Source organism: Leucoraja erinacea, chromosome 5, assembly GCF_028641065.1.
Source record: "Leucoraja erinacea ecotype New England chromosome 5, Leri_hhj_1, whole genome shotgun sequence".
Taxonomy (NCBI): Eukaryota; Metazoa; Chordata; class Chondrichthyes; order Rajiformes; family Rajidae; genus Leucoraja; species Leucoraja erinaceus.
Genome location: NC_073381.1, coordinates 84615053 through 84633052, shown reverse-complemented (window position 1 = coordinate 84633052; position 18000 = coordinate 84615053). Strand labels below are relative to the sequence as shown.

General features: G+C 43.2%; 1 protein-coding gene across 1 annotated transcript in view; it reads left to right on the top strand.

The window, feature by feature from the left end:
• The window catches only part of LOC129697508 (dynein axonemal heavy chain 8-like), a 641267-nt gene extending 623375 nt beyond the window's left edge, over window positions 1–17892 (top strand). Inside the window, 7 exon segments of the mRNA XM_055636144.1 lie at window positions 697–798; window positions 2742–2902; window positions 7386–7542; window positions 9445–9597; window positions 12315–12504; window positions 13797–13918; window positions 17596–17892. Coding sequence (XP_055492119.1) covers window positions 697–798; window positions 2742–2902; window positions 7386–7542; window positions 9445–9597; window positions 12315–12504; window positions 13797–13918; window positions 17596–17883 — 1173 coding nt within the window. The 3' untranslated portion in view covers window positions 17884–17892.
• Window positions 17893–18000: the final 108 nt, after the last annotated feature.

Sequence of the window (18000 nt, the reverse complement as noted above, 5' to 3'; positions counted from 1 at the left end):
AGGTGTGGTCTCACCAAGGCCCTGTACAACTGCAGTAGAACCTCCCTGCTCCTATACTCAAATCCTTTTGCTATGAAAGCTAACATACCATTCGCTTTCTTCACTGCCTGCTGCACCTGCATGCTTACTTTCAATGACTGGTGTACCATGTCAGCCAGGTCTCGTTGCATCACCCCTTTTCCTAATCGGCCACCATTCAGATAATAGTTTACTTTCCTGTTCCCACCAAAGTTGATAACCTCACAATTATCCACATTATATTGCATCTGCCATGCATTTGCCCACTCACCCAACCTATCCAAGTCACCTTGCAGCCTCCTAGCATCCTCCTCATAGCTAACACTGCCCCCCAGCTTCGTGTCATCTGCAAACTTGGAGATGTTGCATTCAATTCACTCGTCCAAATCATTAATATATATTGTAAATAGCTGGGGTCCCAGCACCCTTCAATATTCCTGACCCAATCCAGGCCCTGATCCAGCTGTCTTACTGCAATGGCTTTCAGATCATGCTTCTATATTTCTGTTTATGTTCTGTTCATCTTTTTTTGTTTCAGATTTATGCATTCTGATATAGAGCCTCTAAGTTTTGCTCTTTTCTTATTTTTGTAACCTCTAAATTTATCTACTTTTATATTTGTTGGAAATGTGATAAAGAACTTATATTATTCTAACTAACAAAGTTGGTTCCCTTCAGGGTGTGTCATGGAATACTATACGTTACATGCTTGGAGAAGTTCAATATGGAGGCCGCGTTACAGATGATTATGACAAGTGCCTCCTTAATTGCTTTGCCAAGGTAATAATTTTGCTCAACATTCTGTATAAGAAAAGTTGCACAGTTTATAATGAGGGAAGTGGAAGGGAAGGAGGAGGGGGGGGGGGGTTGCGGGGCGGGAGGGGGGTTGTTGAGGTGGGTTGTGGGGGGGGGATAGAGGTGTGTGGGCGGGGAGGGTGAGCTTGGAGAAAAGACGGTGGAAGAGCCATTGGGGAGAGTGAGGTATCACAGGAGAGGAGCCAGTGAGGGGGACCAGAGGGGTGGTGGCTGGAATTGGCAGTGCAATGGGAACTCACAGTGGGCGCTGGTCGCTGGTTGGTCTCCACTGCCGGGATCAGAGTCTCCGCTTTCTGTTTGGCGACATCTCCGACTCTGGGCTGGGCTGAATCTCCTACCCTGGGTTGGGCTGAGTCTCCCACGCTGGGCTGGGTCGGGTCTCCCACGCTGGGCTGCTTGGGGCTGGGCTGCTTCGGGTCACTCCGAAAATTGGGTCCGGTTGGAAACCTCCACCGGCCATCCTCAGCTCCAGTAAAGACACGATGGCGCAGGAAGGGGCGGACCGTCCCGGTGAGTGACAGGGGAAGAGACTAATCCGCGCGGTGTTGAACGGCAGAATAGATCGATCTGCGCATGCGCGTTTTTTAAGATTTTTTAAACGTCGCTAACTTTTACGTCATTCAACCTATCGGAACGAAACTTGGTGGACTCGCTTGGTGGTGAGTGAACTGGCGAAAAATTGTAGGACTATCTCGAACTGTTGGCGCAAATAGACGGACCGCACAAATTGGAAGATAACACGATCAGAGTTTGTTATGTATAGAAGATAGATAGATATAGATAGAATAGATAGATAGATAGATAGATAGAATATAGAATATAGATAGATATTTAGATAGAAGATATAGATATAATATAGATAGATATATAGAAGATATAGATAGAAGATAAATATCTTCCATGCGCAGACAGGTGGGACTAGTGTAGCTGGGACATGTTGGCCAGTGTGGGCAAGTTGGGCTGAAGGGCCTGTTTCCACACTGTATCACTTTATGACTCTAAGAGGTGAAGGGCAAAAGATTTAATAGGAATCTGATGGGTAACTTTTTCACACAGAGGGTCGCGGGTGTATGGAACAAGCTGCCTGAGGAGGTAGTTGAGGCAGGGACTGTCACGATGTTTAATAAACAGTTAGACACGCACATGAATAGGACAGGATTGGAGGGATATGGACCAAATGCGGGCTCGTGGGACTGGTGTAGCTGGGACATGTTGGTCGATGTGGGCAGGTTGGGCCGAAGGATCAGTTTCCATGCTGTATCACTCTTTGACTCTTAAGAGGGAGTGGCCTGGATGCAACACGTCCTTGATCATGCTGGTGGCCTTGCTGAGGCAGCATGAGGTAGAAATAAAGTCAATGGGAGGGAAGTTGCTTTCTGTGATGGTCGGGCTGCGTCCACAATCCTCTGCGATTTCTTGCAGTCTTGGATGGAGCTGTTCCCAAACTATGCTGTAATGCATCAGAATTAAATGCTTTCTATAGCGCATCTGTAGAAGTTGGTAAGAGTTGTTGGGGATATGCCAAACGTCCGAAGCATTCTAAGGAAGTAGAAATGATGGTGTGCTTGAAGGAAGGAATTGAGCTGAAGGACCCATGTGGGTGCTGTGTCGCTCTATAGCGGTATGACCATCTTCAGATAGAAACGTCTGCTCTGGAAGGTGGTAGCCTGGACTGAGGAAGGAAGAAGACCATGTCAGACATCAGATCTTATGAGCCTAAAGATCGACCTGATTACTGGACATGAGAATGGCAGAGGAAAAATATATTATGGAGTTGCTGAGAAGGGATTGGGTTGTGCAGCCAAAAGATGGCGGAGGAGTTGGCCTCAGTAATTTCATTTAGAGCAGTAACTTATGTTTGTAACAAAATACATTTGAGATAATTACTTTGTTTACTTCATGTGCAGGTATGGTTCAATGAGAAAATGTTTGATTCCAAGTTCTGTTTTTATACTGGCTATATTATTCCAATATGTCCCAATGTCGAGAGCTATCTGGAATACATTCAGACTCTGCCTGTCACTGACACCCCTCAGGTGTTTGGCCTACACCCAAATGCTGACATCACGTGAGTACAGTATTTGTTAACCATATCTAATATTTAAAAACATGGCAACATTTCCTGGTATTAATGGTGATCAGATAATAAAGACTCAATTATCTATAGCCTTGAATACCAATCCTTTAATCCACATTTAACAATGAGTTGGGCTGTAAATTTCTCATCTCTTTCTTCCACTTGCGCTTGTAGATGATGTAGATTTGGAGATGCTACCTTCTGCCAACCTGCAGAGTTATGCCATCCAGTGTCACAGAGCCAAGTACAACTCAACTAGGAAGCCAATGCTTCATTGAAGTTTTATTCATCTCAAAGGAACAGACAGATCTTGTCAGCTCCTTCAGGGTGAATGGCTAATCCATGCTCCCTCATTTGTTGTTACAGTTTACGTAAAAAAAATATACAGTAAAAAAAATACATTAAGCACTGGAGTAACTCAGCGGGTCAGGCAGCATCTCTGAAGAAGTTGGATAGATGAGATTTTGGGTCAGGACCTTTCTTCAAACAGTTTGTAGTAGGGGGCAGAAAGTTGGAAGAGAAGCAAAATTAACCTTTCAGCCTTTAACCTTTTCTTAAATCCAGTCTTATTGCAGGGGTTTTCGTTAACATGTGCTTAGTTGTTTTAGGGTTTCTGTGTGCCAATAGGAGCAACCGTGCTGAAAGTTTGAGCTATTACCACCAAATATCTTGTGAATGCATTTATGTGATTATAACTATGCTAGCTAAAATATTCATGTACACCTGTGTTAGGTCTAGTATGTTCAGCCTAACATGGAAAGTTGCTGGATTTCAAAAGGTTTAAACTTATTTTGTCTGCTTGATTGTTTGGAATAAATATCCAGGGACTGAATTGTGACGAATTCCAGCACTTCTGTTGTGCTACTGTGTGAATTTTCTTCTTTGGATAAATTTGAAGGGATCGTGGCCTTTCTGTAGATACAGGCTTCCATTTGAGACCTTTTGTGATTTATATATGATGTAAGAAAGAATTGCATTAATAAATTCCCTTTCCAAACAATGGAATACCCTACCAATCTTTGAGATGTGAGATGAAACCAGAGTGATGGAAGAAACCCCACGATCGCAGGGAGAACGTGCCAACTCATCATACCCAGTGCCTGAGATCAGAATTGAACTGGAGCCTCTGGTGTTGTTAGTGTTGTGCTGCCCCTGCCCAGATTTGCTGTTCTATTTCCATGAATTTATGAATGTAAAATATTCTAACCAGGTGAATCTGTCTTTGCACTCAAGCACATTCTCACTTTCCAATATTACAGCATTTTCTTTAATTCGTATTGATATCCCACTTCCCTTTTCTACTTCCATATCTTTATTGAACACTATGTATCCATGAAATTTAAATAATCATACCCATTACTTGTTACAATATCATTTTTCCACACAGAAATTTTACTTGCAGCTTGCCAGCTTTATTCACCAAGCTTATACCACATGTGAATTTGCTGCTTTCATGTGTTTTACTTCACCTATATTTAGGAAAGACTAGAAAATGATGGCGAGCTACTTTGCGATCTCCAATCCCTTTTATCCACCTGGAACATCTGGACGAGACAGCATTGGTAGCCTTTCCAGTACAATCACCCAATCAACTTTTAGCTGTCCATTACCTCTACCATTGCTATTTCTATTTTGCCAACATCTTCATCTGTAGTAAACACTTAGTATATCTAAGCACATGCCCTACCTTGTGCCTAATAGGTCCCATCCCACCTCCTATTACCCACTTGATATTCACTTGGGGTTTGTAGATAACTTTGGGGTTCTCCTTTAGGTTAACTGCCATTCTGCTCTTATTCTCTCTATGCCAGTCTTATTTCTCTCTTCACTTTCCATCTCAGCTTATTCTATTTAACCTGGTTCTCACTTGAATGGTTCATCTGCAGAGCTGCCAAGAGCAGAGCATTTCAGTATTCTAGTACAGGGTACCTGAAAAACAGTATTTTGCGGAGGAAATAAGTATTTTTACGCGGTGTCATTTTGCTGAAAAAAGTGTTTTTTATGTGTGGACATTCTCATGTAAAAGTACAAGAATGCACAACTTTGCTACCAATTGACATGTCTTCTACGCACCTTACTTGACAGTGAATTAATTGCCATCTCTTTGTATACTGCTGTTTGAACGGTTGCTTCCTGCTTTTGGCATCAGATGATGATGATGTAGAAGCCATTTTGGAAGCCTCCCTCTCCCTCCCTCGCTCTCTCCCTCCTTCCTCTCTTTCCCTCCTTCTCCCTCCCTCGCACTCTCCCTCCCTCTCCCTTTCCCTCCCACCCTCCCTCTCTCCTTTTTTCTCCCTCCCTCTCTTATTCCCTCCCTCCCCTAACAGTCTGTGACCCATAGAGCTGTGGCCATAGTGACATGTGTAATTTTTAGAACCCATAGCGCTGTTCCTTTAAATTCCCACGCGTTAAACTGACAGAGCTGTTTAAACCTGCAGCGGGACAGGCAGATCAAAGCTTACAAAAATAATCATCCAGATCTTGAAATTTAAAATACTGATTTATTCTGCTATAATTTTTGAGTTACATCCTTGTATTTTTTAAGCAACAAGATGAAACAGGAAGTCGGGCTGATTTTTTAAAAAATCCGTATTTTACAAAGCAAATCCGTACATCCGTATTCTGATAACATTTCCGTACAAAATAAGGAAAACCCGTAGTACTTGGCAGCTCTGCATCTGCCATGTTTCATACACTCTCAATTTTGAGATCATATTCTTGGTCCCCTCACCATTCAAAGAATCCTGTCTTTGGTTTGTTTCTCGTTTCATATTGGGGGAATGTATAAGCAGTATCTGAGATATTCTGTGTTAAAGAATATCCAATCAAATATAATTTTATTTGACGTTTATATTTTACCCTGGCTAGATATCACTTATATCACTGAAGTTAGTCTTTGTCCAATTTAGCTGTAGTGTATATTGTTCCCTGCCTTTCTGAATTACTGAACTAATCAGAATGATACGATTATTGCTATTACTGTTGTAATGTCCAGAATTACTCAACTAACCTTTATGATATGATTATTGCTCATAACCCTTATATGATTATTGTCCAATGGGCAATTGATTAGGGGGGGGGGGGGGGGGGGGGGGGGCCATGAGATGTCATTGATGAGTAATTTAAAGAAAATTCCAAAGATTTATATACATACATTAAAAACAAATGGGTAATAAGGGAGTAGATCAAGTCAAGTCAACTTTATTTGTCACATACACATAAGAGATGTGCAGTGAAATGAAAGTGGCAATGCTCGCGGACGTTTGTGCAAAAGACAAACCAAACAAATTATAAACACAATCATAACACACATATTCTTTTACATAATAAATAATGGAAGGAAAAACGTTCAGTACAGTTAGTCCCTGGTGAGATAGGAGTTTACAGTCCGAATTGCCTCTGGGAAGAAACTCCTTCTCAACCTCTCCTTTCTCACCGCATGGCAACGGAGGCGTTTGCCTGACCGTAGCAGCTGGAACAGTCCGTTGCAGGGGTGGAAGGGGTCTCCCATGATTTTATTTGCTCTGGAGTTGCACCTCCTGTTGTATAGTTCCTGCAGGGGGGCGAGTGAAGTTCCCATAGTGCGTTCGGCCGAACGCACTACTCTCTGCAGTCTTCTTGTCCTTGGCAGAGCAATTCCCAAACCAGATGGTAATGTTCCCGGACAAGATGCTTTCCACCGCCGCTGCGTAGAAGCACTGGAGGATCCTCGGAGACACTCTGAATTTCCTCAATTGCCTGAGGTGGTAAAGGCGCTGCCTTGCCTTACTCACGAGTGCTGAGGCGTGTGATGCCCATGTCATATCCTCGGAGATGTGGACTCCCAGATATTTAAAACAGTTCACCCTATCCACAGGATCCCCATTTATCCTCAATGGAGTGTACGTCCTCGGATGATGTGCCCTCCTAAAGTCCATGATCAGCTCCTTCGTTTTTTTGATGTTCAAGAGGAGGCTGTTATCCTGGCACCAGAGTGCTAGACCAGCCACCTCCTCCCGGTAGGCCTTCTCATCGTTGTCTGAGATCAGGCCCACCACCACAGTGTCATCAGCAAACTTAATTATTGAGTTGGAGCTGAACCTAGCCACACAGTCATGTGTGTACAGGGAGTACAATAGGGGGCTGAGGACGCAACCCTGGGGCGATCCTGTGCTCAGGGCGAGGGACTTCGAGGTATTCCCTCCCATCTTGACTACCTGGGGCCTGGCTGTGAGAAAGTCCAGGACCCAGGCACACAGGGAGGTGTTGAGCCCCAATTCCATTAGCTTCCCGGCCAGTCTGGTGGGGACTATCGTGTTGAAGGCTGAACTGTAGTCTATGAACTGCATCCTCACGTAGATAGGATTGCTCAAAGATGCAGGAGGGAATTCACACTTTGTTGGAGTATGTAGGCGAGTTAATAAACGAGTACTATATGTTTAGAAACTAGAAATTTAGATTCTTGAGCCTTAAAACATCTTTTCCATTTGTTCAGGTACCAGAGTAACACTGCAGCTGAAATCCTCGACAGTATCACCAATATTCAGCCAAAGGAAAGCGGTGGTGGAGGAGGAGAGACTCGAGAAGCCACTGTTTATAAACTTGCTGAGAGTATGCTGAGAAAGCTGCCTAAAAATTATGTGGCGCATGAGGTAGTTTCAGATTACTTTATTGACATATACACTAAGGTGTAATGACGTTCTTCAGGAAGAACGTGTGAAAGAGGTAATAGGTTAATCAGTCTGATAGAATTGGGGAAGAAGTGGTTCTTAAGCCTGATGTCCAGGCTTTCAAGCTCTTGTATCTAATCCCTGAAGCGGAAAAGGGGAAAGGCCCAGGGTGACAGGTGTACTTGACAATAGTTCCAGCTTTCCTGATGAAATACACTGTAAAGATGGACTGGATGGAAGGGAGTGAAGGGTCTGTGATGGATTGAACTGTGTTCACCACTCTGCAGGTTCAGAGGGTCAAAAACACGGCCATATCAGTCTGGGATGCATCACATTAGATTTTCTATAGAACATCTACTGAAGTTTGAGATAGTCCTGTGGACATGCTGAATCTGCTGATGATTAGGAGGACAAATAAGCTGATGCACATTTTTGATCACTACAAGTGTAAAGAGACCAAGTTAGTATGCTGGTGATATGGATGGCAAGGAACTTGAAGCCGTCGACCATCCCTATAGCAGCTCCTTTAATGAGGTTGGGGTTGTGTTGACCCTCTCACTTAGATCAATAACCAACTCTTTTGTCTTGCTGACTTTAAGGGGTAGCTAATTATCTTGACACTAAATGTCTTTCCTGTAGTCCGTCTCATTATTATTGTTGATCTGGCTGACAATGGTGGTATTATTGGCGAATATAAAGATCAAGGGCACTATACCTGACCATTGTCATGGATGTACAGGAAGTGGAGCAGAGGATTAGGCACACAATCTTGAGGAGCTAGACTGAAGATGTTGTTTAAGACTGTGTCCAGTTGACTGACGCATTATTTCAGAAACTGGCCAGGAACTCCATCTGCTCCAGATGCTTTCGGAGAGTTTAAACATTACTGTTATGGGTACATTGGGGCATCAAAGCAATGAATGAGCTATAGCCTTATTGAAAGGCCGACAGGCCTCATTTTGGGATCAGACTGATTCATTGGGAAGTGAACTCATCTCCCCCATGCCAAGACAGAACTGGTGGGATGATAGATGGTCTTTATTTAACCCAATGCAAAGTATTCAAAATTTAAATTTGACAGTGCAAGGAAAATATTTACAATGGAAATATTGATGGTAAAAGGTCTGGTTCAATCGAGCAGAGTTCATTGACAACAGCAAACATTAAATCCCACCTTTCAGTTGTGTGCCTTCTTTAACTACATTAGCTCTCGCCTCCAAAGGACTGATAAATTCCTAGTCACTTACGAGCAACCCAGCCTATTCTTAGATTTAGGAGTCAAGACCCAAGAATTTTGCTGGGTGGAACACCCAACCTGTCACGCTCATGCCAATGAAGTACATTTTCACCAATTTCTACTTGAATCTGACAAAATGAGACTACATAACCATTGTAGGGTCATATATTACATGTCAAACCTGTGAGCTTCTCAGCACCACTTTGTCACTATTTCTCAAATACATATCTTTTTTTAGTAACTCACCAGGTTGAAATGGAATACAAACTCTTTAAATCGATTAGATGTTCCATCAAAAAAGACACAACGTGCTGGAGTAACTCAGCGGGTAAGGCAGCATTCCTGGAGAATATGGTCAGGTGATGGTTAGGTCTGAACCCTTCTTCTCTCTGACCGGAAATGTCAATTATCCACGTTCTCCAGATATGCTGCCTGACCTGCTGAGTTACTCCAGAATTTTGTGTTTTATTTTGCAAACCAGCATCTGCAGTTCCAAGTTTCTAGATTTCCGATCGCCCAGCTTTAATGCAGTTAATGTACTTGATGTTGTAAAAGAATCTGTTCTTAGTGCAATTGTTTCTTTATCACTATACAAATAAGTGAATGTACGATAATATATCCTTAAAAAAACCGATCTGTTTTGATAGGTAAAAGCTCAACTCATAAAAATGGGAATTTTGAATTCAATTAATATTTTCCTTCGACAAGAAATTGACCGGATGCAGAAGGTTATTACAATGCTTCGGATCTGTCTGAGTGACTTAAAGCTGGCTATAGATGGGACCATCATCATGAGCGAGGTTAGTGTTATAATATAAGTAGGAACTGGCCATTCAAACCCTCATGAAAATTTAAAAAAGTCAAGATACTGGAAATGCACAAAAAAATATAAAACAGTAGAGAGAGTACAGAGGAGATTTACTAGAATGTTGCCTGGGTTTCAACAACTAAGTTACAGAGAAAGGTTGAATAAGTTAGGTCTTTATTCTCTGGAGCGCAGAAGGTTAAGGGGGGACTTGATAGAGGTCTTTAAAATGATGAGAGGATAGACAGAGTTGATGTGGATCAGCTTTTCCCTTTGAGAATAGGGAAGATTCAAAGAGGACATGACTTCAGAATTAAGGGACAGAGGTTTAGGGGTAACATGAGGAGGAACTTCTTTACTCAGAGTGGTAGCGGTGTGGAATGAGCTTCCAGTGGAAGTGGTGGAGGCAGGTTCGTTGGTATAATGTAAAAATAAATTGGATAGGCATATGGATGAGAAGGGAATGGAGGGTTATGGTATGAGTGCAGGCAGGTGGGACTAAGGGAAAAAAGTTGTTCGGCATGGACTTGTAGGGCCGAGATGGCCTATTTCCGTGCTGTAATTGTTATATGTTATATGGTTATAACGGTACAAACACCCAGCAGGTCAGGCAGCATCTCTGGAAAGAGCAACAGTTAACGTTTCAAGTTGAAGACCATTCATCAAACAGAGAGAAAACAAGTTGGTTTTAAGTTGTAGTGTATTCAATTTTTTAATGCTATAATTATCCATTATCGAGCAGAAGCCATGATTCCTCCAATCGCCAAGTTTATAGAACCAATGACCATCAAGGTGATGCAACGAGTACAGTTGCTGTCTCAGAACTTCAACACCTAAGTTCATTCCTGACCTCAAATGCTGTCAATTCCTGGAATTTCCGGATTTTCCCAGTTGGTTTCCTCTCAGTGCTCCTGTTTTCTTCCATACCAAAAACATATGGCCTGAACAAAATACAAAGTGCTGGAGGGAGTCAGGAAGCATCTGTGAAGAGATTAGACAATGGTTTGGGTTGGGACCCTTCGTCAATGTCTGCGCGGTGAAGACCAGGGAAACCATCCTTGTTTGGTCTAGGGCAAGGGAAGCGAGAGCAGAACCAAGGGACTCGGAGGAGATGTGGGTGAAGGATCCATCTGACAGAAGGGGGCAAAACCACGTTTACTTACGAAAGACATCTCTCATGTCCAAGACTGGAAAGCATCACCTTGGGAGCAAATGTGCCAGAGACAGAGCCATTGAGAGTACAGAATGTCATTTTTTCAAAAGGCAGGGTGAAAATGTAGTCCAGACAGTTGTGGGAGACCGTACGTTTATAGTACATGACCATCGACTGTCTGTCCCCTGTGAAGGAGACAGATAAAGAAAGGGGAGAGAGAGGTGTCAGAGATAGCCCAGATTAATTTGAAGGCAGGATGGAAGTTAGTGGTGAAGATAATGAAATCATTGAGTTCTGCAAGGGTCCCTGATGCAGTCGTCGATGTATCAGAGAAAGAGTTGGGGGAATGGGCCAGTGTACCATTCAACGTGACTGACAAAAAGGCAGGCATAGCTGGGGCCCATGGGTACACCTTTAACTTGGATAAAGTGAAAGGAGTTAATAGAGATGTTGGTGAGGATGAGTTCTGCCAAGCTGAGTTTTAGTAGAGTAAAATAGATTGAGGTAGAACCAGAAGGCCTTGAAACCTTCCTAGTGGGGATAAAGGTGTAAAGGGACTGGGCGTTCATGGTAAAGATAAGGCATTTGAGACTTAGAAATTGAAAGGTATTAAAAAGCTGAAGGGTGTGTAAGGTGTCTCGGATGTAAGGTGTCATTTCTGCAATATACTGTCACATATCTTACCATTTGATATTTGCTCCACTTTCTTTGCACCCTCCAGTTCCGATAATTATAATTCACCTCAGCATTAACAGTGATTCTCTATTTGTATCTGCAGCCCAGCTTTCTGCTTGTTTCTTGCATTTTCTATGTGTTTCAGCACCTACCTGTTTTGCTTTTGTTCAACAAATGATTGGTTGCTGTTTGAGTGATACTTAGTGATATTCATTTGGTTTCCCTTTAATTTATTTATTAATGCTACTTGGAGTGGGGGTAAATAGATTTATTTTTGCTAAGGATCAAAGGATATTGGAAGGCAGGAGCAGAGTACGGAAGCAAATGGACAACACGGAGTAGGCTGAAAACACAATACGTTCTACTCCTCCTCCCATTTCCATCTCTAGAAATCAGTAGGCTACCTCTCCCAATTATGGAGCTTTCCCAGGTCCCACACAGTGCTATTTTAAAGAAGCATAATAAAACTAAATGGCGGGGAGAATTTCTAGTGGGGGGGGGGGGTTGGGTCTTTGTGGGATAGTCACCTAAAATCCCAACTCAAAACATTGCCTTATCCATATTCTCTTGTCTGACCCACTGTCTGACCCACTGATTTACTCCAGCACTGTCTTTTTTTGAAAACCCACATTTGCAGTTGCTTCTGCCCACAAGATGCAAGACATAGGAGCAGAGTCTACTCCGCTATTCAATCATGGATGAATTATTTTTCATTCTCAACCCCATTCTCTTGCCTTCACCCCATAACCTTTAACGCCCTTGCTAAGCAAATATTTGTATTTCTTTTTTTCAATGTTTGTCAAAAAATTGTAGAAATTGATTCCTGCATAAGTTTGCAATTGGGAGAGTCATGGGTTGTTTGATTGTGTCTATTTTCATTGCAGAATTTAATTGATGCCTTAGATAACATGTTCGATGCTCGAGTCCCTGCAGGATGGAAGAAGATTTCCTGGGCATCTTCTACATTAGGATTTTGGTTCACGGAGTTCCTAGAGAGAAACACACAATTTTCCCAATGGATCTTTACAGGCAGACCCAATGTGTTTTGGATGACAGGGTTCTTCAATCCCCAGGGTAGGTATCCAGTAACCTAAACAGTAAACTATGATTGAAGTGTGCTGCCAGAGCATTCTTTGCAGAATAATGAGAATTACAATTATAGATTACTTTGGTTGATCGCCACCTTTCAAAATATGCAGTGACATGGGGCATTTAAATTGTGCCTTTATCATGATTCACGGGAATGGAGGGATTATGGATCACGTGCAATTGGAGATCAGTTTAACTCGGCACAGACATTTTGGACTGAAGGGACTATTCCTGTGCTATTCTGTTCTAGTTATCAAAATTTTAATCAATTATAATTTAGATGATTTTGGTACTGAAACCAATGCAGACGAACATGCAGAGGGGTGATGAATGAACAGGATGTGAAGCAAATTAAGAAACAGCAGAATTTTGGATCAATTCAAGTTTATGGAGAGCCCAATAAACACAAAATGCTGGAATAACTCAACTGGACGGGTAGAGGGAATGGGTGACATTTCGGGTCAAGACCCTTCTGCAGACTGGGTCAGGGGAGAGGGAGACGCAGAGATTATGAAATGTAAGATGTAAAAACGAGACATCAATGAAGTTGGAGACCAAGAAAAATGTAGAATAAATCATTGTTAGATAGACGGGACAATGAAGCATACAGAGATTCAATTTTAATTGGGGGGGGGGGGGGGGGGGGGGGGGGGCAGTCAGACTGGTCAGAGAAGAGAACTAGGATGGGGAGATTGGGAAAGGAAGGGTTACTTGAAGTTAGAGGTCAATATTCATGCTGCTGGGGTGCAAACTACCCAAGCGAAATATGAGGTGTTGTTCCTCCAATCTGCATTGAGCCTCACTCTGATAGTGGAGGAGGCGTTGAAAGTGTTTTATGGGGATAGGAGAGGGGAGTTAAAGAGCACAATATGGGAAGATAACCAGATTATTGCAGTAATCAAATATACAGAAAACAATGGCTGAAATCAAAGTTTCAGCACCAAATGAGCAATTGATTAATTGGTCAAATATAATGTTAAAATTGCAAATAATCTAATTCAACCTCAGCTTGGCATGTAAAAGGAATAGAATCGATGGCTAGGGAATACAGTTTATAACAATATTTAATTCCCGAGGGGGTTCGCGTTAAGTAAATGGCTATATTGTCACGTGCAGAAGTGCTTCATTGACTGGAAACCCTAGAAAACCTGGAAGGAACAGAGAGTGTTATGGAAATACAATACCTAACTTGCTGAACACTTCAATATTTTTTGTGCTATTTCAGATGTACAGCAACAAACATTTCATTTTAAAGATATAAATTATTTTGTGCTTAGGGTTCTTAACTGCAATGAGGCAGGAAGTAACACGAGCACATAGAGGATGGGCATTGGACAGTGTCACTCTGCACAATGAAGTAACAAAACTGATGAAGGAAGAGATCAAATTGCCACCTCCGGTATGTATGCATTAGTTTATGGCTTGGCATTTGTTCCATATTTAAAAGTTAAATTCTGGTTGAAGAGGAACGCCTGAGCATTCAATTAGTGTTTCAATTTTTTCTTTGAGAGGTATCCCCAATCGCCTACATTTTAGTTTAAAAAAGCCAAATACAGAGAAGTGAGTGTACTGGATTTTAGGGCATTTCCTATAGATTGGATGGTTGTAAATATCATTTCCACTGTATTAAAGAGAGGGAAGAGAGAAACATGGCAATGTTTCTCCAATATCACTATTAAGGAAGATGTTGGAATCTACTTTTATTAAGATCTCACACAAAGAAATTAGAAAATCATTGTAATTAGACAGAGCAATACAAATTATAAAAATAAAATCCATACTATGTAGGATATAGCAAGCGGAAAAGGGGTAGCCAATCGATGTATGAATTTTGATTGTTTTAAATCATTAAATAAAATGCCAAATTACTTGCTGCCCAAAAGAGGAAACTAGAGATCATTTGTACAGGTGCACAACCTTTTATCCGAAGATCCAAATAACGAAAAGCTCCGAATAGCGGACATTTTTTTCAGTCCTTGAAGAAAGGTCCTTGAAAACGTTCACCGAGGGCAGCCCGCAGAGGAACCTCTGGTCGGTCCTCGAAGAAAGGGGAACTAAATCCCCATTCATAAAAGAGATGAGGGTATATTGTGCGGGAGGGTTAATAATTGACAATGTGCTGCTGCCTGCCCGCTGAGGTTAAAAAGTTCCCACGGTAGACTCACGATACACAGTGTATCGTGAGTCTTGCGTGGGAACGTTTTAACGGGCAGGCAGTAGCAGATTGTCGCTCCCTTCAGTTTCACCCCACCTACACCCCTCTGCTTCCCGGCCATGTGTGTGACCCCTTCCCTCCCCTCTCCAGTTCCCCGCCCATTGCACCGGCGCAGGGGCTTTGCACTGTCTTCACGTCGGGGATGCCAGCCAGCAGGTCAGTACCAGTCACCGGAGACATCAGGACCAACGGGACACCGACCCCCAGGCCTACTGCAAGCAGTGAGATCCCAGAGACCCACAGCCAGCAGCAGCCCAGTCCCGTTCCAACTCCAGAGGAACACGCTTCCCGTAGGGACAGAAGCTGATGGTGTGCAAGGTAGTCTTGTTCTTGGGGTTGCAGATGAGGGGGCGCAGCTCGGGCTGTGACGTCTCCGGCCACTCCCCTGTACAGGAGCTGAGACTGGGAACTGTACCGCCCTTGCAGGTGAGCAGGAGAGTGGGGTTGTTTGCAGTTGCAGAGGGAGGGGGCAAAGGCGGTACAGTTCACAGTCTCAGCTCCTGTCCAGGGGGGTGGCCGGAGACGTCAGGACCAACGGGACACCGACTGCAAGCACGGAGATCCCGGAGACTCACAGCCAGCAGTAACTCTAGCCCAACCCCGTTCCAACTCCAGAGGAACCCGGGTTGTGGATGAGGGGGCGCAGCTCGGGCTGTGGGCGAACTGTCACTTGTCGCTGTAGCGGCGTATCGGGGAGTGGGTTCCTGTTGGTCCTGACGTCTCCGGCCACCCCCCTGGACTGGAGCTGAGACTGGGAACTGTACCACCCTTGCCCCCTCCCTCTGCAACTGCAAACAACCCCACTCTCCTGCTCACCTGCAAGGGCGGTACAGTTCCCAGTCTCAGCCCCTGTACAGGGGGGTGGCCGAATACGTCAGGACCACCTGAAGCCGCTCCCCGATGGGCCGCTACGGCGACAAGTGGCAGTTCGCCCGCAGCCCGAACTGCGCCCCCTCATCGGGACACCGACCCCCAGGCCCACTGCAAGCACGGAGATCCCAGATCAGCAACTCCAGCCCCGCTCCAACTCCAGAGGAACACGCTCCCCATAGGGGCAGAAGCTGATGGTGTGCAAGGTACGTCTTGTTCTTGGGGTGGCGCAGCTCGGGCTGTGGGCGAACTGCCACTTGTCGCCGTAGCGGCCCATCGGGGAGCGGATTCCTCTGGAGTTGGAGGGACAGGGAGCCATAGCGGCTTTTGAGAATGGTGGGCAATCACTTCCAAAGTTCTGCCCACAGTCAGTACACCTCTCCTATACTTGTCTCCCGCACTAAGATTATCTCGCAGAGAATGATCCCAGCCTAACCCTCCCTATTCTCTCCTATTCTGCAAGAAAAAACTACATTGAAGACTCAAACTCGGGATCGAGGCGCAAAATTCGCGACCTTGCGGATATGAGCCGAGCACTCTACCATTGAGCCAGCCGTTAAAATCTACGCTAAAAATCTTCCAATCCGAAAGCCGAAAAATTCCGAATTACGAAAAGTGTCTGGTCCCAAGGCTTTCGGATAAAAGGTTGTGCACCTGTAATATGGAATTGACAGAGCAGGAATAATCAGTTCAATATTAATACTTCTATATTTCCATAGTTTCCTCATACCCAGAATTGTCACCCCACCAGCCTACATATTAAATGGTTAATTTCTGTTGCCACCACCTGACATTCCTTTCTCGGCATTCTGTAGGAACCTGGTTCACACTTTTTTCACCTTTGTCAGGTATGCTTCTCCTACACTGGCACAGGCAGCCACAAGAAATACAGCACCTGCCTCTTTCCATATTACGAAATTGATAATGTATGAGACAAAAAAAGGTCCTAGCATTGATCTTTGTGGTACACCACTCGCCACAAGCTTCCAATCACAAAAACAATCCTAAACCAATATCTTTTGCTGCCCACAGCCAGTTTTTAATCTAATTTGACTTGTATCCATTGGCTATAACCTTTTGGATCAATTTCCCCACAGGTACCTTGTGACAGTTCTCACTGTGGTTCATGTAGATCACATCAATCACACTGCCCTCATCAACACATTTTGTTTCTTTAAATTTTTTTAATCAAATTCAGGGAGGATCTCCCCTCCTATTATTTTTTTGTGATTAATGGAGGCACAATCAACCACATATACTGGAATCTGGAGCAAAAACTAGCTGCTGGGTCAAGTGGCATCAGTGGAAGCAATGGGATGGTTCACATTTCGAATCGAGACCCTGGATCTGGAATGTTAGCTAAATCTCTAGCTTTATAAATGTAGGGTTGGGTGAGGTGGGTGAGGAGGGACGAGAGGCAGGTATATCACCACTTTTATCTTTTTTTCTTCTATTTCTCTCTTCTCTCTTTCTTTTACCCACTCTTTGGCAGTCTACGGGTCCTATCTTTGCACATCTCACTTTTTCTCTTCCTTGTTCTTTCTCTTTTCTTTTCTTCGAATTCTAAGCTAAAATAAAACAACTAAAAAAAATGTAGCCTAATCATGAGCCTCAAAATGTTTCCAAATAACTACTTTACCACTAATATTCAACTCAGACCCATAATTACATTGCTTATCCTTTCTTTAATAAAGGTACCACATATACTATCTCCAGTCATCTGTGACTGATGAAGATTTTATAAATCTGTCTAGGGATAATGGAAACAGATTCAATACTAATTTTTTTAAGTAGAAAAATATCCAAGAAGGAAAATGGCTGCAGAGTAAGACTATCTGGGCAACTCTACCAAAGACCCAGAACAGATATTATACCAGTGGCTTCCTTCAGTCAGTACTGTATAATTGAGACAACCTCTTTCTATACTGTAGAATTCACAGGTTCTGGGAAGAATTTTTTTTGATTTCAATCTCTGCATGCTTGCTTGGTAGGAAGGAGTATATATCCATGGTCTTTACCTTGACGGAGCAGGTTGGGACAGAAGAAACACAAGACTGACTGAGCCCACTGCAAAGGTTTTGTTTACAATGCTACCAGTCATCTACATATTTGCCATCAATTCTACTGCACCAAAGGATCCCAAGTTGTACATCTGTCCAGTCTATAAAAAGCCCCAACGTACTGACCTGATGTTTATTACTGCCCTCTGTATGAAAACAGTCCAGTCACCTGATCATTGGATCCTGAGAGGGGCAGCCCTGCTCTGTGACATCAAGTAACACCAATTGTCCAAGGAAAGTAAAGAGTACAGAAATAAGTTAAGTGTTTTTCAAATTTGTTCATTAGCAGTTTGCATTTATAACACTATGATTATAGTAAACAGAATTACAAATATA